We start from the raw sequence: 22,419 nt of genomic DNA, 5'->3' as shown, positions 1-22,419 counted from the left end.
CAAGTGGAATTGGTTACTCAGAGCTTCCTTTACAGTCTATGCAAGCCACCACTAGTGCTGAGCTTTGCTGTGTAATGCCGAATGAATGCCAGCAAGCAAACACAAAACATATATGAGTCCTTCTGTTGGTGCAGTTTGGGTTTTGATCAATGGATCTTAATTACTGTGTGTTTGTATATATATATATATATATATATATGTGTGTGTGTGTGTGTGTGTGCGTGTGTGTGTATATATATATATATATATATATATATATATATATATATATATATATATATATATATATATATATATATTTATATATATATATATATATATACAGCGATCTGGATATCACATGGACAATGCTGAAAAAACTTTTTAATTTGTAACGAGACTGTTTTTTTTGTTTAAAATGTTTTATGTTTTCTCAGCACAGCTATGTTGCTTTAAATGGATGGGTAGCATACCCTTGGTTTGACTTACAATCCTAAACAAGGTTCTCATGTTGTTTAAGGTCACTTTGCACTGTGTGGGTCAGTGAACATACATGACAAAATGTATGAAAAGACTTTACTTCAAACCAAGAGCCTTCTGCTTTGTCAGTCTGTTGTTTTTTGTATAGCCGGGCAGTTTTGATATCTGACCTATACGAAAAATAAGATTTCCTCTCGGAAACAGCGGTTCATACATGTTACATAAAAGCCAAAAGAAGGAAAAAAAAACCCTCATCATACATTTTGAAATATTACATATGCTTTTACAGAAGACTTTTGAATGATCATATTCCTTTGCACAATGTCAGTAATGTCAGTGACACTAAAAGCCTGTAGAGGATTGGACTTAAGCTTGGTTTAAAGCTAGTTGTGCTTAACAGTTCTGAATATTTCCTGGGGAAGAGAAGAGAAGAGAAGAGAAGAGAAGAGAAGAGCAGAGCAGAGCAGAGAAGAGAAGAGAAGAGAAGAGAAGAGAAGAGAAGAGAAGAGAATGACTGCTGTGGGGAACGCATAGGTGCCCATATACAATCTCGGACGTCCTGTAGGGAATGCAATTCCAACTGGAACATACACCAAGCTGAGTTTTAGTTTGAAAATGAACCTCGAGTGCATCCTCATCAATCCAGCCTATAGATTCCTCAGTGTCTCCTTGAAGCCATCAGCTTGCTCACCAGAGGTGACCCTTGACCCTTGAACCTCAGAAAGATTAAAAAAAAAAAAAATGTAGTCTTTCTGTATGTGTGGGAATGAATGTACAAAGTCTGTCATCCTACAGGGTATTCTAAAGTTTTTCCATTCGCTCTCCTATGGACCAACACAGTTCAGCCAGTGTGTGCTTTTCTAGCAGATTCGTTACTTTTACCAGTTCATTATTCTTAAAACATCTTCATAGGTTCAAACACACACACACACACACACACACACACACACACACACACCAAAAGGGTAACATTGATATGATGCTTTGTAATTCAAGTATTTCTACTTTTAAGCATGTAATGTTTTCAATATTCTGATCCTTTTTTTTTAATCAGCTCCCTTTTCTCCTAATTGTACTCCATTGAAGGTTTCTCATCATAAGGAACTAATCAGAAATATGGAGTTCGAAGTCAGGACAATGATGCAAAACACAGGACCTCTGAAAGACATGGGGCATGGTAAGCCGGAGAATAGGTCAGTGTTACTGAGGCAGCTATAGAGCAGATAAGGACTTCCCTGGGAATTAGTACGTTGACGCTGTCCATGATTGACGTTACGCCCTGCCCGGCGACAAAAGAGAAGCCTCTACATTTTTATCACCGCTAGCTAAAGATGCATTTTAGAAACTGGTTAGGCCTTAGTATTAGCTATTGTGGGGTTAGCACGCTTGAAACGAGTTTCGATGGGTCTTTTTTTTTTTTTTTGAGGGTGGGTTTTGGGACCGTTTGAAGAAAACTGGGGAGATTTGAGATGAAGAGCCTCTCTGGAGGAATTTGAGAGCTTTTTGAGGATTATGACGTCTTCATTCTCAGCATACAGTCCGGCTTGAGGAGCTCTGATGCCTCAGGTGGCGCGGATCAACCAAGAATTCCAGTAAATGGAAGTGATGGCGCCGATAAAAAGTTTATGTGCAGAAGTTTTAAGCTACTGCTTCGGTACATACTTAGACATTCGCTACAAAACAACAGATAACATGAAACCGTGAAATTCGCCGACCACGGGTGTCATTGTTTCACTTTATCTGCCCTTAGAAATGCATAAAGGTTTTCTCGGACTCTGAAGAATTCTAACTTTAAAGAGATTATGATATTACAGGGATAAATGTGCCCCTCTATCGTCACGTTGATGTAAAATGACTTTCATTAGTTTCCATACATTTTCACTGTTTAATAGTCATGTGCAATTTGATCATTTCCCCACATAAGCCGGGATCAAATCCCAAATATTGTATGTGTCCAGAGAACTGCACTGGTGGAACGCCACATGTTCGGTTCAGAAACTGGACTTAAGGTGACATCTAGTGGATACTAATATATTTCCCAGTACACTTTCAACACATAATTAAAATATACTTTTCTCGTACGTAATCCGGTCAACTTTATGCAGTATAACCCCTATACATTTACTTATAATTCCATCATTTTTCATCGACGTCTAAACCTGTACATTGTATTTATGATGTAAGTGACGGCTCAAAAGGAGACTGCGAACTGCATGTGTCTCAAAGGCCATGTTGCTGCGTGTAAATCTCTGTTCCAGCTTCATCCAATGGATGTCGCTAAACTGTATGTGTGCGGGTGTTGTGAACATGGAAAAAGCGGCATCTTAGCCTACTGAAAAGGCTCATTCTTTTGTATGCAATGTCTACCGCCGAAGTTTTTACTGGTCGTAAACTATCGGTTAAGCCATCAACTTAACTATGAACAAATAAGAGAAGCCCATGCCATAATTAAGACATCTGATGGAATTAATAATTGAAAGTCATAGAAACAATCAAATCTGAGGGTTTACTATTATGATTATTATAATGATTATGATTACGATTACTACTAATACTACTAGTAGTACTACGACGTAGTAATAGCAATAGTAATAGAAGTATATGTCAGTAGTTAGTATAACATGGTAAATGAATTGAAATGAAATTAAAGTCACCATAAATATTATAAGGTTTTCAAAAAAATTAAGAGCATACATAAAGGGCAGTGACGCAAGAGGGGACACCTCAGATGACAGTCTAAGAGACACTTGAAATATGCTATGAGAAACTTTAGTATAATTATCATCATAATAGGTCTGCTATAATGCCCTGCTTCAGTCTGCAGAGGCGTGTCATGTTGCGTCCGGAACCGCCCTGATGCCCGAGTGACAGCACTGACAAGATGGCGGCGAACAGGAAAGTGAAGTGAGGATGTCAACACAAAATTGCTATTTTAGCAAATAACAAAATTCTGAAGCTGCTTCTTCGATCAGAACTCATCGTTCAATGGTCCTGCGTCTTTCGGTCAAATGAACAGCCCGTAATCGCGTTGCGTATGAGCTTCCATCCATGTTCTGCTTGGGAGATCTGTTTTCGCAAGGACCATTAACTCTTGACTAGTTAGCTATCCACGTATAGCCAAACAGCTAAGTCGCTTGATATAATCAGGCTTCATGCATTTCGCTAGAGCTCACAAAACCATATCTGTACGGGGGATTTGATTGGAAACCAGCGAAGGTATCTACATCTCTGATTTGTGCCGCCTCTCCCTCTGTATGTCGTAGTTGGTAAACAACTAACGTTTGTCCCATCAACGGTATAGCTAAGGCTCACTTCGGACTAGAACCTCAGTCAAAGTGACGTTACAGTGAATTACTTCGCACGGATGAGCCTCTGTTTCTTGTAGCGCTCCTGAAGTTTAACGCTAGACGACCGTTATTCACTGACTATCAAGAACGGACTTAACAGTTTCCTCCCAAACCCAAGAAGACTCACGGAACGAGGTGTACTTCTGTGGTCACACTCATCACTGTTTCGATTTTTTTTTTCTGCTGAGGATTATAGCCAGACGCTATGGCTCATTCTCCGGTTCAGGGTAGTCTACCGGGGATGCAGGTAACTCATCACTCACCACCAACAAACAGAATTAGACTTTTGCTTGTGAGTTTTGAACGTGTGGTAGTTTGTGTGTGGTAGAACGTGTGGTCACATAGTCACGAAATGCGACTCTTGTGCATCATAAATAGATTTCCTAAACTGCATAAGAGAAGCTACCAGAAAGGGTAAAACAGGAAACAGAGATTTATTGATAATATAAGAAGTTAATCAGCTGTTGTATGTTGTAGTTCACGCATCTGTTAGGCTGCACAGCTGTCATGATTGGTATCAAGATAACTGTGCGCTTAGTACGTAAGGCAAATAGAAAATTCCTGCGGCTAGAAAAATACAGGCAGCTGAAAGCCTCATTAAAGTGCTGAAAGCAACAATTGGGCTGTTCGTTAGCACAAACGAAGTAGACGTCATGATTTAGTAATATAACGGTTGGCTGTTGTAGTCTACTTTTTTATGAGCCTGCACAAATGGATTGAGTAACACTTTGCCTATCACATGCAGGTTGTGTATCTTTGCGTCCTCTTGTGGCTGTTCTCCTGCAAGCGGTCAGCATTTACCAGATAAATTGCAAAGAAGGAATTATTGATCAGATAATTGATCAAACAATTAATCAGTTTCTCTCAACATGCAAGCCATGATAGAAGCGTTTGATTCGCCCTGGTCCGCGTGCAGGTCGTTCAGTGTTATTTGTAAGACAAAATGAATGATGAGTTAGAAGGGATGACATACATTCCAACAAGAATTCAACAAATCTTGAAATATTGGGAAAAAAACCTTGAAAACCTGTGATAAATCATGGGAAACGTCAGCCAAAAAAACAAACGAAGCTAAACACACAAGGAAGGGATCTGTTCCCGCAAGCAAGTGTTTGGAAACTTATCATGTTTGATAAATGACAGTTTGGAAGAGAGCGACAAGCAAATGTTGGTTCTCTATTCATCAAAACCGTTTAACGGATCCGCTCTGTCAGCGACCAAATGTTCACTACCCACTGTGACTAACACCGACTGGCTACCATATGAAGCTGGGGGGCTCTAGCGAGCGTTTTCTGAGAAAAAAAAATAGGCTACATGTTTTAATACGCGTTTTAAATATTACTGCCTCTTAGGGGAATCAGTTGGTGCAGTGGTAATGATAATAATAATAATAAAAAAGGTTTCATTGCTTTGGCTCCAAATTAATTACCGCATGTTTTATTTCTGGAGCATATGGTTTTGTTCGGTTCTCTAACACTTCCCGTAAAACTCCGTTAACGAGGCTGTATGGTGTTCCCAGGCGGCTACACGGGGGGGGGGGGGGGGGCTTCATATGTCTAATGGCTGCGAGTTTTGGAGGGAGGCACTCGGAGAGTCCAGTAGTATCATCACCAGCTTGTCCTAGCTTTTCAGCTGAGATGCATTAATAGGCACTGTAGTCTGATGGTTGATGTTATGTTTTTTATTTATTTTTTTTTTTTGTTTTTGTTTGGAGGGCGTATCAACACGAAACATTTGTGAATTAGCAGTTGCGGACATTTTCCGCATTAATCTCGTGGATGGGGGTTTTCATGAAATGCATTTGTCCATTAGAAAGGCTTGGTTAGATCTTCATGTTCATCTCAAAAGAATATGGCCTTCTTCTGCTTCATCTGTCAAAGAGAGTGAAGATGAGAGGGGGAAGAGAAGAAAATGGAGGGGGAGGAGAGGGGTGGAGGGGCACAGAGTTCTCCATCGAGATGTCAAGAGAACTGGGTCACTTGGTCACGTCTCCTATTCATGCTATAACCATATGACTGGTGTTTCCTCAGGCTAGTCAAACAGCCTGTCATATGTAGGAAAGGGACTGACATGTTTTACCTAGAAAATACATGGTGTATATGGATGGCACAGTTTATCACTGAGTATAGAATGACAGATTTTTTTTTTTTTTAATCCCTTCACTTTTGGGAAAAGATTTTTTTTTTTTGTCAGTCCTGATCATAGTATTATTGAGCGTAAATTGTCAAGAAAAAAAAAAGACTCAAAGTGTTTGAGTGGTGGTAAACAGTGTGGCTTAGGTTGTTCCAAGCTTTGGGATTTCCATGACAGAAACTCCAGTTTACACAGGGATGCGTTGTCTTTGCATTCCAGATTCGTTTTTATTTACCTATGGGTCACTAAAACCTGCTGTTATTGAATGACTGGTGAACGTTGTCATAGGAACAATGCTTAGTCTGATCAACTTGATCCTGGCATTGATCAAAGCATTCGACGCATAGCAGAGTTTTCTTTTTTTTTTAATAAAAGAAGCACGTAAATCATGATGTCAAATATGCAAATTATGAACACGTTAGAGTTAGAAATTATGAACATGTTAGAGTTAGAGTTTGTTAGAATGTATCCTGTATGAATATCCTTAAATAGAATGGCCTACTGAATCTAAAATTTGCTGCCTGTTGAGAATCCAAAGTAAGTTGAGAATTAACGTTTAAGTCAACCTGCACTCTTATCTTAGGTATTCCACTGATATGGCTTTTGTGATTAATTTGGTGTCCCAGTTTGAACTGGTTCAGGTTCAGTTTTGCCTATCTAGCCTGTCACAAACGACACAGACATGTGATATGAGGCGCTCCGTGCGGCTGTTTCCAGCCCTGCGGTTTTACTGTATAGCTTTTGCAGCTGAGCGAGATGATGGCGGCCACGGTTGCGTCCCCGACGCTAAAAGCCTCACAGTGTTTCCCGGTGCATTACCGAGGAAGCTCTCTCCTCATAAATGATACATATTACTCCCTTAGGGGTCGTTCAAAGATCCATTCTTTTTGTCATGGATGAGAAGGGTTTTTTTTTTTTTTGTTTTTTTTTTCCCTCCAGACTGGAGAAGATGAAGACCGCTGCTAGCCTTCACCTGACTGGGTCACATGACCTGGTGTCTAACTGCTCAGTGTCCAAACCACACACATGAGAGAGAGAGAGAGAGAGAGAGAGAGAGAGAGAAAAGTGTAAAAGAATTTGTTGGTTGTTCCACCTGTCAGTGCCCATAGAGATCAGGATTAGTGAGGTCAGGGGTGCCTGTAGGAAAGCGGCGTTTGTTAGGGGTAAATCAGAGGGCCCAGACTTCACTGTTTATTTGATGGGTGGGAGGAGATGACAGAAGCTAATAAATCTCTCAGAGTGGAATATCCAAGGTCTGCTCTGCCTGCAATGTGTGTGTGTGTGTGTGTGTGTGTGCCTTGGGGGTTATGAGCATGCGTGTGATTTTAGTTGAGAGAGAGTGTGTGCATGTGTTTGTGAGAGAGAGATTGTGTGTGTGTGTGTGTGTGTGTGTTTGTGTTTGTGAGAGAGATTGTATGTGTGAGAAATTGTTTCTGTTTGTGTTTGCCTGTGTGTGTGAAAGAGATTGTGTCGTGTGTGTGTGTGTCGTGTGTGTGTGAGGGAGAGAGACAGAGATTGTGTGTGTTTGTGTGTGTGTGTAGGGAAGAGAGAGAGAGAGAGATTGTGTTGTGTGTGTGTGTGAGGGAGAGAGACAGATTGTGTGTGTGTAAGAGAGAGAGAGATTGTGTCTGTTTGTGTGTGCGTGTGAGTGAGAGAGGGGAAGAGATTGTGTGTTTATTTGATGGGCTGGTGGTATATCACTTGTTGACAGTCCAGAGATTGGCAATCAGACTCTCATAGCCTCTTTCACCCATAGTCATTAATCACATAAGCTTCTCTCTACCAATCTGAGCCCTTTTTTTTTTTAAATGTCTTCTATTATCATTTTTCCTTTATTCTGTGTTATGGCTCTCACTATTCTCTAATCTCGTGCTCTGCATCATACTGGAAAAAATAAATGGTCTTTACTTTAATCTAACCCCAGTTTAGATTGGGACGAAGAACCCATCTTCATTGTCCCATTAAGAATGTCATTGACCTCATTGACTGTGTTATGGGAACTGCCTAAAATGAGATGTTTTCGTGGTCGTCCAGAACTGTGAGGAGCAGAGAGATATGCATGTGTTTGCGGTGAGATGTTCAAGGCCGGAGGCTGCGTGTGTTCCTGTATCTTCCATCTTTCCTTTCACAGCTGTTCTTTTCCATTTTTAATTCCACGTCACGGTTTTCGTGCGTTTGACGCTACCCTTCGCGTCGCACTGAGGCGTCACGAGGACCCCAGGCAACCCAGCAATCACTTCATCTCACGTCCCAGAGTCGTTGCAACCCCACCCCCAAAAAAAGAGCTAATTTTCTCCGAGCGTATCTCGTGGGATTTCATGGAACCATTTATAACTGGCTTTAGTCCAATTTAGACAGCATGCTTAAGAGTTCATTTATTTTGGGAAAATTTTAAGTTCCCATGGTATATGTAAGGACTAGCATTTGGAGGGAGGGATGTGTGTGTGTGTGTGTGTGTGTGTGTGTATGTATGTATGTATGTGGGGTGGGTGGAGGGGATGGGTTGATTCACTGGAACAGTGATGTTCTCTGTTGTATTTAGGTCAAATCTTTGGAGGAAAAGAGTGTGTTTTAAGATGAAGAACAGCCTTTGTGTTTTTGCCTTGGTTCAGGAGGAAAAAGAAATTCCGGGAAGATCATTCCCGTTATCTGCATGTGCTTGAGCTCAGTTCCGTCAGCTAGAAATACGGATGTCCTCTCGGGGGGGGGGGCGGATAGTCATAAAAACGCAGTTGCAACTTATTAGAATAGCCCTGGGGGTAATAACGCCCGCCCCCCCCACCAGCTCAGCGACTGTCCGCGGTGGTATTTGCGACTTTTAGCTTTCTCCAGATGTGCCTCCATTCCTAAACATGCAGAATTGGCTTCAGACCCTCCGAGAGAAAAATGACACCCTTGTAGCAATCGTTGCTTCAGAACAAAAGTTGCTAAATTATCATTTCTATCACATAGCAATGTTACAGCATTTTCGATGTTTGCAGTGAGTGAGTTCGAAGTACAATTTCATAAACCACCAAACTGAAACTTGATTCAGAAAAAAACAAAACAAAACACAAAAAAAAAAGAAAGAGCAAATAGAAGTTGTTTTCAGCCAGAGGAGTATGGGCTCCCCCTGCTGAGTCTTGGTTCCTCCCAAGGTTTCTTCCTCCTATTCATTTAATTTTCTTAGGGAGCTTTTCCTTGCCAGTGTTGTCTTGGGCATGCTTACTGAGGGTTCAGGCACTGATCTCTGTAAAGCTGCTTTGAGACCGTTTTTTAATTACAAAAAGCACTAAACAGATAAACTCGGAGCTTTTCGGACAAGCTTGATTGTTACTGTCCACACAAATAAAATACCCTTGATGGATCTCAATATTATCGTAAAATAATTTTCCTCACATCTTGTATCCTTGTGACATCTTCCACAGAATTTCAAAGCCAACCCTGAAGAGCTGTTCACCAAGTTGGAGAGGATCGGAAAGGGCTCTTTCGGGGAGGTGTTCAAAGGCATCGACAACCGTACGCAGAAAGTGGTAGCCATCAAAATCATCGACCTGGAGGAGGCGGAGGACGAGATCGAAGATATTCAGCAGGAGATCACGGTCTTAAGCCAGTGCGACAGCCCTTTCGTCACCAAGTACTACGGCTCTTACCTGAAAGTGGGTGTCTCTGTCACGCTTGGTTCTTTTTCGTTGTGTTTTTGTTTGCTTTGGGGTTTTTTTTTTCCTACAGTAATGGTTGTGCTGCGCTTGGTCTAGTCAGCTGGAATGATCTGGTATGTGTAGGTCTTAGATGACGGCACCTCGATTCACGTAGACTGATAAACCTCAGATACAGTCTTAACTGAAGACCAGCAGACAGACACTTGTTTGTTGCTTTTTTTTGGGGGGGGGTCGAGCTGGTGGGGGTTTCGAGTCCGGTTCCGGTGACCCGTTTCAGGTGGATTACTTTTGTATGTCTATCGTATTTATTTTCGAATCTTTGAAACTTATTGAGTCTTATCGAGTCAAGGAACTTCGGTCGGGGGTTCAGATGAATCGCGATGGTGAAAAATCTTGAGAAAGAATGTAAAGTGAAAAAACATGTTTGTTGTTTGCAGCCAATTCACTGTTTCACCACATTAAGCATTTCTGTCATTGGAGGGACAGGGTGCATTATGGGGACACAGCTGCCACTGTGTCTGTTTTCATTTTATGAGGTTCACTTGTGTTTTCTGCTTGTATATCTAAAAAGTTTCCTTCCTCTATATACAGGAAGGTGTTTTTTTTAGATATAGAGGTCAGAGTTTCCTTCCTCTTAATAAGGGTTGTAAAAGTGCATTTTGGGGTTTTTCTTCGAATTTGAGTGAATGAAACCCTTTGATGTTCAGACTTGATTTTTATTTATTTATTTATTTTTCACTTTTAAATATATGAAACTTAACTGGAGACCGGTACATGGCAAAATACTCAGAGTTGATTTTACGGTGTTAAGCAAAAGTGTCAAATATAGAGTTGAATTGACACTGTAAAAACACGATTTAACACTAAAGGAATCAACTGCTAAAGGGAGTTGGTGTCATTAAGAAGTGTTGGAGATTCAACTCGTACTACGGAGTTATGAAACCAGTGTAGCAAGTAGATAACACTTCCTGGTGTTAAGCAGAGTGAATTTTTAACTATGCATGCAGTTATTTTAACACTGCATCTGAGTTGTATTATCAACACTTTAGGAAGTTTTAAATCAACACCGCTGGGACAAAATAAACACCAGCATAGTGTTAAAATGAACTCTCTCAAGAGTACATTTAACACTGTAGAATTTGCTGCGTACGTTTCTTGGTCGTTGTGAGCTAAGACGTAGTGGAGTCATAGAAGTATGTGTTTTAAAAGTTCGCTCAGGGACTTTTGAGGTCAGCTTTACTAGTCTAAAGCTGTAAGTTCATGAGTCCGGATCTGCAGTCAGAGCAAAAATGGGCTACATTTCTACAGAAGAAGTCTTATAAAAAAATTCATCCAAGTTTAAATTTAGAAAGAAGCGCAATTATAGAAAAGGAGGTTGATTAAAGCGAAAGTGTTTTTTTTTGTTTGTTGTTGTTAGTTTGTTTTTCTTAGAACATTCCTGTAACCTTTGAGTGCTACAGGGAGTGAAAATGTTAGTTTGACTTCCTGAGCTTTGATGGGTTTTTCAGTAGTATTTAAACTTGCCTCACATTATTAACGGTTGAATGGGTGTTGAACTCTGTTGCCGGTCTGTATTTGTGTGTGTGTGTGTGTGTGTGTGTGTGATGGAGGGGGGGGTGTTGCTCTTTTAAGGATGTTGCTGCAAACATTGTTGTAATTTCTCTGTTATTATTTTGTCAGATGAATCATCAAAGCACCATGTGTAAGTCAGGAAATGATTCATCCATCTCCTCAGTGAAAAACTGGAGAGAGAGAGAGAGAGAGAGAGAGAGAGAGAGAGAGAAGTTCATAGAGAAAGACTCAAACACACGGCAGTCTAGAGGGACGGGACATCATGTTACATTTACTTTAGCAGAATACTTTTTCAGTTCTCTACACACACACACACACACACACACACACACACACACACACACACACACAAAAACACTGTCATTTCTCACTCTCTTTCTCTCACTGTGTGTCACACACACTTTCTCTCTCTCTCTCTCTCTCTCTCTCTCTCCCTCTCTCTTTCCCTCTCTCTCTCTCTCTCTCCCACACACACACACACAAACACTCTGTCTGTCAGTCTCTCAAACACGCACTCACAGACGTTCTCTTTTTAAGCTCATCATGTGAGTTGATGGAGGTATGCAGCTCAACAAGTCTTTTCCCACCCTCTCAACTGCAGTTAATCCCAAATTAAACCTGGATTAGGATTAGTCAGACACCCTCGCACTCGGCAGCTCTGAACCCTCCAGTAAACATTTTGTTGCTGTTTTTGGTTGTTTGTGGGTTGATGTATAGATCTAATCACATTCCTTCTCTCGTCCTCCTATGTCCTCATGTTTTAGGACACAAAGCTATGGATTATTATGGAGTATTTAGGCGGGGGATCTGCACTCGATTTGGTAAGTAGTAAAAATATCAAATTATGTATCCACGTGTTGCGTGTGCGTGTACACTCTTGAGTGTGTTAGGTAAAGTGCTCAAGGAAGGACCATATTAGCACATAAACTATATTAGTAGATAAAGAAACATACAGCAAAGTTGAAATGATACCCTGATTGTGTCCGTTTACAGACATTAGGAGCTGTTCAGGGTGGTGCGCATCTGAATGACCAATTTTTACTCGGATTTTAAAAGTTTTTTATGGCCAGTGCTGTCTTTAAGTAAGTAAGTAAGTAAGTTAGTGAGTGAGCCCATTAGGGTTTTGCGAGTCACTGCCCTGTTTTGGTGTGTCCCAAGAAGGCTTTTCACATTGCAGGACTGTTGGTTTTGGGAGACCTTAGTGACCTCTACTGGAACAACGAACAGCAGACTTTTTTTTTTTTCAGACTGGTTTGACCCTGCAGAACAAACAGTGAAGTTCTCCAGGCAGAATGAGCCTTGACAGTGACCAGCTGGAGACCGGGCGTGGTTTGGCGAAGCCCTGGTTCACGAGGATTTATTTATCGATTGATTGATTGATTTTTTTTTTTCAGATGGAGCCTGGCGCTTTGGAGGAGACGCAAATCGCGACCATCCTCAGAGAGATCCTCAAAGGCCTGGAGTACCTCCACTCAGAGAAGAAAATCCACAGAGACATCAAAGGTACTAATGCTGGACATTCGTCACCTTTCGTTATTACCATCTCTATATCTAACAACAGCTGGAAAAAAAAAAAATATATGTATATATATATATATGTGTGTGTGTGTGTGTGTGTGTGTGTGTATATATATATTTATAGACGTATGTGTGTATGTATGTATGTATATATTCTTAGTGAGATTTATGATTTGGTACATAGTGGAAACCAAACAATTTTCCTTTTGGCCATGGTTGAAGTAGGGCATCAAACTACCCACTGGTTGATGTAAAGTTATTACACACAGACATGTATGTGTGATGAAATATGAGTTAGGTTATTATTTGAATCATCGTAGTCCATTAAAAAAGAGGTCCGTGTTCTTGTTTGTTCATCAAGGCGACATGACTGCCCAATGAGATTTCAAAATTCATATCACATCAGATATATATTTTCTCTCATTGGCTGAAGCTGTCAGCCAGCAAATCCGCGTTTGGCATTTCTTTTGTTTTTCGCCCCCTGTACCCCCCAAAAAATGTGCCAAAACGTCGCCCCAAACCCACGACGTGTACAGAGCCGCGGGTTTTTTTTGCTGTTGCACCTCCAGCGATAACGACAAAGCCTCTTTAACACTGCACTGCATGAACTCTAAACAACAGCTATCATTTGTTTACATACGTCTGGTAGTGCTGTGCCATTTAATTCTAACACTTTGGATGTCAAGGGCATTAATAATTGTATGAAACATGATGGGCATGCTTCTAGCAGTATTATTGATCACTTGTAAAGGACTTATGTAGATATTACAGGCTTCAGTTTCCACTAGAGCGCTGTCTGATCTTGTCATGTCCCCACCACCCCCCCTCTCCGTCCAGCGGCCAACGTGTTGCTGTCAGAGCAGGGCGAGGTGAAGCTGGCGGACTTTGGCGTGGCTGGCCAGCTGACGGACACGCAGATCAAGAGAAATACGTTCGTGGGCACGCCCTTCTGGATGGCTCCTGAGGTCATCAAACAGTCAGCCTACGACTCAAAGGTACGTCCAGTCTGGTCCCGTTTTAGTCTAGTCCCGTTTCAGTCTGGTCCCGTTTTAGTCTAGTCCCGTTTCAGTCTGGTCCCGTTTTAGTCTAGTCCCGTTTCAGTCTGGTCCCGTTTTAGTCTAGTCCCGTTTCAGTCAGGTCCCGTTTTAGTCTAGTCCCGTTTCAGTCTGGTCCCGTTTTAGTCTAGTCCCGTTTCAGTCTGGTCCTGTTTTAGTCTGGTCCCGTTTCGGTCTGGTCCTGTTTTAGTCTAGTCCCGTTTCAGTCTGGTCCCGTTTCAGTCTGGTCCTGTTTTAGTCTAGTCCCGTTTCAGTCTGGTCCCGTTTTAGTCTAGTCCCGTTTCAGTCTGGTCCCGTTTTAGTCTAGTCCCGTTTCAGTCTGGTCCCGTTTTAGTCTAGTCCCGTTTCGGTCTGGTCCTGTTTTAGTCTGGTCCCGTTTCGGTCTGGTCCCGTTTTAGTCTGGTCCTGTTTTAGTCTAGTCCCATTTCAGTCTAGTCCCATTTCAGTCTTGTCCTGTTTTAGTCTAGTCCCATTTCAGTCTGGTCCCATTTTAGTCTAGTCCAATATCAGTCTGGTCCCATTTTAGTCTAGTCCCATTTCAGTCTGGTCCTGTTTTACTCTAGTCCCATTTCAGTCTAGTCCCATTTCAGTCTAGTCCCGTTTTAGTCTAGTCCCATTTTAGTCTAGTCCCATTTTAGTCCGGTCCCATTTCAGTCTGGTCCTGTTTTAGTCTAGTCCCATTTCAGTCTAGTCCCATTTCAGTCTACTACAGTTACTGCTGCTTGTCCTCAGAAGGTCCACATTCCAAGTCTAGAACTTTTCGAGACCTACTCAGATTCTAGAACTATTCCTTAAACTGACTGCTCTTACATTCATAAATCGTGCTGACTAGAGACTCAGCTGTCAGACCCACCGTGAAGTTGGCCAATTGGCCCATCTCTTTTTGGTTTTTTTTTTTTTTTCTTTGCAGGCTGACATCTGGTCACTGGGGATTACGGCCATCGAGCTGGCCAAAGGAGAACCGCCCCACTCGGACCTGCACCCAATGAAGGTGCTTTTCCTCATCCCAAAGAACAACCCCCCCACGCTGGAGGGCAACTATAGCAAACCTCTCAAGGAGTTCGTAGAGGCTTGTCTCAACAAAGAGCCCAGCTTTGTGAGTGTCTTGATTCCTTTTCTTTTTTTTTTTTCTTTTCTTTTTTTTCTTTTCTTTTTTTTTTAAAGTGTCAGTTATTATAATGATTCAGACGTACCAACGTGCAGCCAAGATGGAAGGACTCATTAATCAGAAAGGCGCTTTTAAAAATTCGCTGCGTCAGGGAACTGAGTGTTCTCTCGCTTTCTCTCCCTCTCCCTCTCCCTCTTTTTTTTTTTCTTTTCTTTCCTTTGTCCCTGGTTTCAGAGACCAACTGCCAAAGAGCTGCTAAAGCACAAACTCATTGTGCGTCACGCCAAGAAGACGTCGTACCTGACGGAGCTCATCGACAGATACAAGCGCTGGAAGTCCGAGCAATCCAGAGAGGAGTCGAGTTCGGACGAGTCCGACACGTAGGTCAAGCACAGACTGGTTTATCAAAAAAACAAAAAAACAAAATTGTTTGTTAGGTGAGATACTGACCAACGAAGTTATTGTCAAGAGAAAGAAGGAAAGCTTGCAGAGTCTTTTTCGGTAATATTTTTTTAGTTTTGTCAGTGGTTTAGTAGTTGTTTGCGAAAAGAAAAAAAAATGAAAAGATGCACTTTTCGGTTCATTGGTTTTTATTAGTCTAACGAATTAACCAGCCTTGCAACCAAACGGAGTGTTTCTTTTTTTACACATCCTCTTGCTCTCTCTATCAGTTTTGTTCTAAGTAACCACTTCTCTTCTCTTCTCTTCTCTTCTCTTCTCTTCTCTTCTCTTCTCTTCTCTTCTCTTCTCCTCTCCTCTCTTCTCTTCTCTTCTCTTCTCCTCTCTTCTCTCCTCTCCACCTCTCCTTTTCTCTTTTCTTCTCTTCTCTCAGAGAGCCAGATGGTCAGGCATCAGGTGGGAATGACTTTGGGACTGATGACTGGATCTTCACGATCAGAGAGAAAGATCCCAAAAAGCTACAGAATGGAGCCAGTCAGGTAGGAGACCAGGAGTGGAGACAGAGTCCCAGGGAGAAAGAAATCCTCTGTACAGATCCTTACACAGTTCCACATTGGGGGGGTGGGGGGTTAATGGTGTGCGACCAAGAGTTCATTGTGTTGACGTAAAACTGACAGTAGCGGCAGATTCCCTGTGTGCATGGGCTTTATGTCAACCACAGAAATTAATTTCACAATTGCATTCTGCAAAATTGATACTGAAACCATGATACCGTCTCTATGTTTAGGGCTGTTAGACAGAACTTTCTATTGATCTGTTATTTTTAATAGAACTCTCTATCCATCCCTCTCTCTGTCTCTCACTCTCTCTCTCTCTCTCTCTCTCTCTCTTTTTCAGATGGAAGACGTTCCAAAGAGGCCATCGTCTCAGAGTTTGTCCGCGATCATTTCTCCCGTGTTATCTGAGGTATGGGCGGTTTTATGTCCGTCTGAAGGCTACGGGACATGTGTCTTGACACTCTGACACTGCAAATGTTGTGTTTGTGATTTTGGTCGCTTTCCAAGTGGACAGCAGACTTCTACCAAGCAAACAGTCTTCACCAGAAACCGATGTTCCCACAACCCCGAACACTCAACACACAAACACACATGCGTACACACACACAAACACACACACACACACACACACATACACACACATACACACACACACAAATCCACTCGACAACAGCAGGATCCTATCCGTCTTTTTTACCGCGGTAGGAGGAGGAGGAGGAAAAATAAATCGACGCGTCCTAAGAAGTGTTTATATCCTCAAAGTATTTTTAAAGGAGTATAAAATCAACCTCCATGACTAATCACTGTTTCTGGGTGGAGAGCGGGAAACGGGGGGGGATTGTGAGGTGAAGGAAAAGAAAAAGGAGATGGAATTGTCACCGTGGGCTGAGGGATTTTTTTTTTTTCCATGTTTCTCCTCCCTCCGCTTCCTGCCAAGGGCAAATCCTTTCACGTCCCTGTCTGATTGCGATTGTGTCTCTGGAGAATTTTTTTTTTTTTTTTTTTTTTGCCGATTCACCCTCCTCATTCATTTTTATCACACTCAAAAGAGACGCGCTTTGAGAAAGCCTTATGCTAAGTCACAGCAAGAGATATATGAACTCGATTGAACTCCAGGCTGTTCTTTTGAGATCCAGAATAACACACACTGTGTTACGTGCACGTCCCCGCCCACGCACACACACACACACACACACACACACACACACACACACGAGACGTCAGTGACTCTACATGAGCGTTTACCTGTCATCTCTGTTCCCACCAGCTGAAGGAGAACCGAGGGGTGGAGTCCAGCGTGAAGCCGGAGGTGTTGGATGAACTGGGTGAGGCTGTTTTCCTGGCGGAGGAAACGTACCCGGGCATCACGGATGCCATGGTTACCCAGCTCATACAAAGACTCCAGAGGTAGGACAGAAATCCGCCAGCGACAGATTTCCATCCAGTGATGTTTCTGTACCGTTCCAGTTTGCACGTACGGTGTTCTTTCCAGATCAAAAGGACTAGCCTTGTCTCTCGTACAACCTATTTTTTCTATAGTACTGAAAGTAAGACATTCATGAAGGTTACGGACCTGAAGCATTTTTAGGGGGGCGGGGGGTCGTGACAACCTTTGAGTTGTATGTCATTTCCGTTGGTGTATCAGAATCCTGCACTGGTAATAAGTAATGGAAACAGTGACGGGAACGCTAGCCACTGTGGTGCCTCCATTAGTAATCACAACGACCTTGGCCATTGGTTTAGTGAGGATTAATTCATTGTACAAAAGTATTTAAAAATGAGAATCCAGTAGAAATGTCACTGAACTTGAAGGTGGTTTTACTGCTTGGAAAAGCTCCTCATCATTCCTACATTTTTCTCCTCTAAGGTTCTCTAGGGCTAGAACATCATCCTCCTCTCACCAATGATTGGCTTGTTGGTCCTGTCCGTCACGCTGCAGTCCCCTTCTTGCCCCTCCCCCCTGGCATCAGGTCAGCGAATCCTGACACCAGCAGTCTCTGTGACGTCTCCCTGGAGGACAGTCGGTCTTTCTGTCACCTCGAGAGAAATCCTCAAATTCCACAAGCCTCAGTTTCGTTTTGGGTTTTTTTTTTTTGGTTTGTTTTTTTTTTTTTGGATAATCTTTAAACCCATTGGACATCATAGAGTGTTTGTGCGTGTGTGTTTGTGCGTGTGTGCGTGCGTGTGTGTGTGTGTGTGTGTGTGTGTGTGAGGGTAACTGCTTAGCAAAAAAAAAAGAAAAAAAGAAAGAAAGAAAAGGACATTTGTGGATTATTTTGTTAAGAACCGGAGAGGAATGATAGAGAGAGAAAGGGAGAGAAAAAGAGCATGCCTGTTAAAACGCCTTTCTGGATGTTTCCGAATCATCTGGAAGAGTGTGACGTCACGGATGCCTCCTGCCTCACTGTGTGTTCCTCCCTCGAGCGAAAGTTCGCCTGTCACCCAAAAACCCCCCGTGACTCAAAAACGATGTGTGCACGGCTCCGAAAAACAAGATGCATGTGTGCGTAAGTGTGTGTCTGTGTGTGTGTGTGTGTGTATGAGAGACAGTGTAAGCCCCTCATGCTTTGGAGAATGCAGCGTTTATACTGAAAGCTCAGGTAATCTATGGTGAAAAGACAAGTCATCCAGGAAGACAGAGGGCGCTACGTTTGGATTTGTGTACAAATCTGTATATAGACTTAATTTTACAGACTTTAGAAGAAAACATTATGATTTTTTTTCTTTTTTCTTTTTTCTTTTTTTTTTTTTGCAAATAAATAAATAAATCACTGTGTACAGATGGCCAAGTGCTTCTGTAGATACTGTTAGGTAAAAAAAAAAAAAAAAAGAGAGAGAGAGAGAAAAGAAAAATGGTAAGTATTTAAAAACCGAGCCTCTTCGATGGCCATTACTGACATTGCCTTGCCTTTTTATCGTCTGTGCAATTTTGAGGTGTTCTGTTCATTTTAATAAGAGATTAAAGGGGTACTCTCTTCTGTAAAGCCTGCGAAGTCTCTTCAGTCAAAACTGAAACTGTCTCCTCTCAGTTCAGTTCAGTGAGACAAATGACAGTAGGTCTAAGACCCGTGTCTGTCAACCCCAGTCCCGCTAAACCAGTTAGACTGTCCATTCTGGTAAAGGCCTTGTCCCAGTACACCCAGTTTAAGAAGTCAATAATGAGAAGATTCAGGTGTGTAAATTCTTGGTGACAGCAGTAATGAGAAGATTATTTGATTCAGGTGTGTAAATTCTTGGTGACAGCAGTAATGAGAAGATTATTTGATTCAGGTGTGTAAATTCTTGGTTAGAGCAGTAATGAGAAGATAATTTGATTCAGGTGTGTAAATGCTTGGTTAGAGCGGTAATGAGAAGATTATTTGATTCAGGTGTGTAAAGGCTTGGTTAGAGCAGTAATGAGAAGATTATTTGATTCAGGTGTGTAAATGCTTGGGTAGAGCAGTAATGAGAAGATTATTTGATTCAGGTGTGTAAAGGCTTGGTTACAGCAGTAATGAAAAGATAATTTGATTCAGGTGTGTAAAGGCTTGGTTAGAGCAGTAATGAGAAGATAATTTGATTCAGGTGTGGCAATGCTTGGTTAGAGCAGTAATGAGAAGATCATTTGATTCAGGTGTGTAAATGCTTGGTTAGAGCAGTAATGAGAAGATAATTTGATTCAGGTGTGTAAAGGCTTGGTTACACCAGTAATGAGAAGATAATTTGATTCAGGTGTGTAAAGGCTTGGTTACACCAGTAATGAGAAGATTATTTGATTCAGGTGTGTAAATTCTTGGTTAGAGCAGTAATGAGAAGATAGTTTGATTCAGGTGTGTAAATGCTTGGTTAGAGCAGTAATGAGAAGATTATTTGATTCAGGTGTGTAAAGGCTTGGTTAGAGCGGTAATGAGAAGATAATTTGATTCAGGTGTGTAAATGCTTGGTTAGAGCAGTAATGAAGATAATTTGATTCAGGTGTGTAAAGGCTTGGTTAGAGCAGTAATGAGAAGATCATTTGATTCAGGTGTGTAAAGGCTTGGTTAGAGCGGTAATGAGAAGATAGTTTGATTCAGGTGTGTAAAGGCTTGGTTACACCAGTAATGAGAAGATAATTTGATTCAGGTGTGTAAATTCTTGGTTAGAGCGGTAATGAGAAGATTATTTGATTCAGGTGTGTAAAGGCTTGGTTAGAGCAGTAATGAGAAGATTATTTGATTCAGGTGTGTAAAGGCTTGGTTAGAGCAGTAATGAGAAGATAATTTGATTCAGGTGTGTAAAGGCTTGGTTAGAGCAGTAATGAGAAGATTATTTGATTCAGGTGTGTAAATTCTTGGTTAGAGCAGTAATGAGAAGATTATTTGATTCAGGTGTGTAAAGGCTTGGTTAGAGCAGTAATGAGAAGATTATTTGATTCAGGTGTGTAAATTCTTGGTTAGAGCGGTAATGAGAAGATTATTTGATTCAGGTGTGTAAAGGCTTGGTTAGAGCAGTAATGAGAAGATTATTTGATTCAGGTGTGTAAAGGCTTGGTTAGAGCAGTAATGAGAAGATAATTTGATTCAGGTGTGTAAAGGCTTGGTTAGAGCAGTAATGAGAAGATTATTTGATTCAGGTGTGTAAAGGCTTGGTTAGAGCGGTAATGAGAAGATTATTTGATTCAGGTGTGTAAAGGCTTGGTTAGAGCAGTAATGAGAAGATTATTTGATTCAGGTGTGTAAATTCTTGGTGACAGCAGTAATGAGAGGATTATTTGATTCAGGTGTGTAAAGGCTTGGTTAGAGCAGTAATGAGAAGATAATTTGATTCAGGTGTGTAAATTCTTGGTTAGAGCAGTAATGAGAAGATTATTTGATTCAGGTGTGTAAATTCTTGGTTAGAGCAGTAATGAGAAGATTATTTGATTCAGGTGTGTAAAGGCTTGGTTAGAGCAGTAATGAGAAGATTATTTGATTCAGGTGTGTAAAGGCTTGGTTAGAGCAGTAATGAGAAGATCATTTGATTCAGGTGTGTAAAGGCTTGGTTAGAGCGGTAATGAGAAGATTATTTGATTCGGGTGTGTTAAGGCTTGGTTAGAGCAGTAATGAGAAGATCATTTGATTCAGGTGTGTAAATTCTTGGTTAGAGCAGCAATGAGAAGATAATTTGATTCAGGTGTGTAAAGGCTTGGTTAGAGCAGTAATGAGAAGATTATTTGATTCAGGTGTGTAAAGGCTTGGTTAGAGCAGTAATGAGAAGATAATTTGATTCAGGTGTGTAAAGGCTTGGTTAGAGCAGTAATGAGAAGATTATTTGATTCAGGTGTGTAAAGGCTTGGTTAGAGCAGTAATGAGAAGATTATTTGATTCAGGTGTGTAAAGGCTTGGTTAGAGCAGTAATGAGAAGATCATTTGATTCAGGTGTGTAAAGGCTTGGTTAGAGCGGTAATGAGAAGATTATTTGATTCGGGTGTGTTAAGGCTTGGTTAGAGCAGTAATGAGAAGATCATTTGATTCAGGTGTGTAAATTCTTGGTTAGAGCAGCAATGAGAAGATAATTTGATTCAGGTGTGTAAAGGCTTGGTTAGAGCAGTAATGAGAAGATCATTTGATTCAGGTGTGTAAAGGCTTGGTTAGAGCGGTAATGGGAAGATCATTTGATTCAGGTGTGTAAATTCTTGGTTAGAGCGGTAATGAGAAGATTATTTGATTCAGGTGTGTAAAGGCTTGGTTAGAGCAGTAATGAGAAGATTATTTGATTCAGGTGTGTAAAGGCTTGGTTAGAGCAGTAATGAGAAGATCATTTGATTCAGGTGTGTTAAGGCTTGGTTAGAGCAGTAATGAGAAGATCATTTGATTCAGGTGTGTTAAGGCTTGGTTAGAGCAGTAATGTGCTGATCTGTGGGTCTCCTGGGTTTGGAGTTGGGAACTATTGCTGTAAGTCAGAAGTATCCATGTCAAGCCCTTCAAGGCCAAAATCTTTCCTGCTTTTTGTTTTTATATTTTCAGTAGCACCACACACACACACACACACACACACACATATATATATATATATATATATATATATATATATATATATAGTTTGGGGGGTTTTTTTGTCTTTGGAAAAGTGTGGACCAAACTGAGGCCACATGTTGACGAGAAAACCAACAGGACTGCCACGACAGGATTTGGACAGCTCTGCTTTAGATTTTAAATCGTTAAACCTTTAACCGTATATAATTTAACGTCATGGTCAAACTTAGGAGAGACGGACTAGCATAAACAGCTCCAGTTCTGAGAATGAGACGACAAAGGACGATGAGAAACGAAACCTCTTTTCTTCGCTCGCGCGTTTCATTGACCTCGAATACCTTTGAGGTGTTTTCTGTTTTCAGTTATCTTTTCTCTCCCCCCCCCCCCCCTCCCCCATCAAAAAATCCGGAGGAATAGTGTGCCAAGGTGGAATTCTTTTATTGAAGCGTTTGATCGACACCTACCTGATGGATCGATTTACTGTTATTCCTTAACATTTTTTACATCTTTTATTACATCAGATACCATTTGAAACAAGGTTCTGGTTTTTTCATCACATACAAAAATAGCAATAATACTACAAAATAGAAACAACAGGTGTGTACTTTGAGATAAATATAAACATTGGACTGATTGCTCACATTTCCGGTCTAAATGC

The 22,419-nt window shown here is 41.2% G+C and overlaps 1 protein-coding gene across 1 annotated transcript; it reads left to right on the top strand.

Moving 5' to 3' along the window:
• The first annotated feature begins 4,011 nt into the window (after positions 1-4,011).
• Positions 4,012-17,807, top strand: stk24b (serine/threonine kinase 24b (STE20 homolog, yeast)). The gene is made up of 11 exons (XM_030781943.1): positions 4,012-4,053; positions 9,347-9,577; positions 11,917-11,973; positions 12,547-12,655; positions 13,508-13,665; positions 14,636-14,821; positions 15,068-15,213; positions 15,666-15,779; positions 16,114-16,198; positions 17,057-17,196; positions 17,657-17,807. The coding sequence occupies exons 1-11, from the start codon at positions 4,012-4,014 to the stop codon at positions 17,694-17,696; spliced, it is 1,308 nt and encodes a 435-aa protein (XP_030637803.1). The 3' UTR covers positions 17,697-17,807.
• The last annotated feature ends 4,612 nt before the right edge of the window (positions 17,808-22,419 follow it).

Source organism: Chanos chanos, chromosome 8, assembly GCF_902362185.1.
Source record: "Chanos chanos chromosome 8, fChaCha1.1, whole genome shotgun sequence".
Lineage (NCBI taxonomy): Eukaryota > Metazoa > Chordata > Actinopteri > Gonorynchiformes > Chanidae > Chanos > Chanos chanos.
The sequence above is the reverse complement of the archived record's forward strand: the minus strand, read 5'-3'. Positions and strand labels throughout refer to the sequence as shown.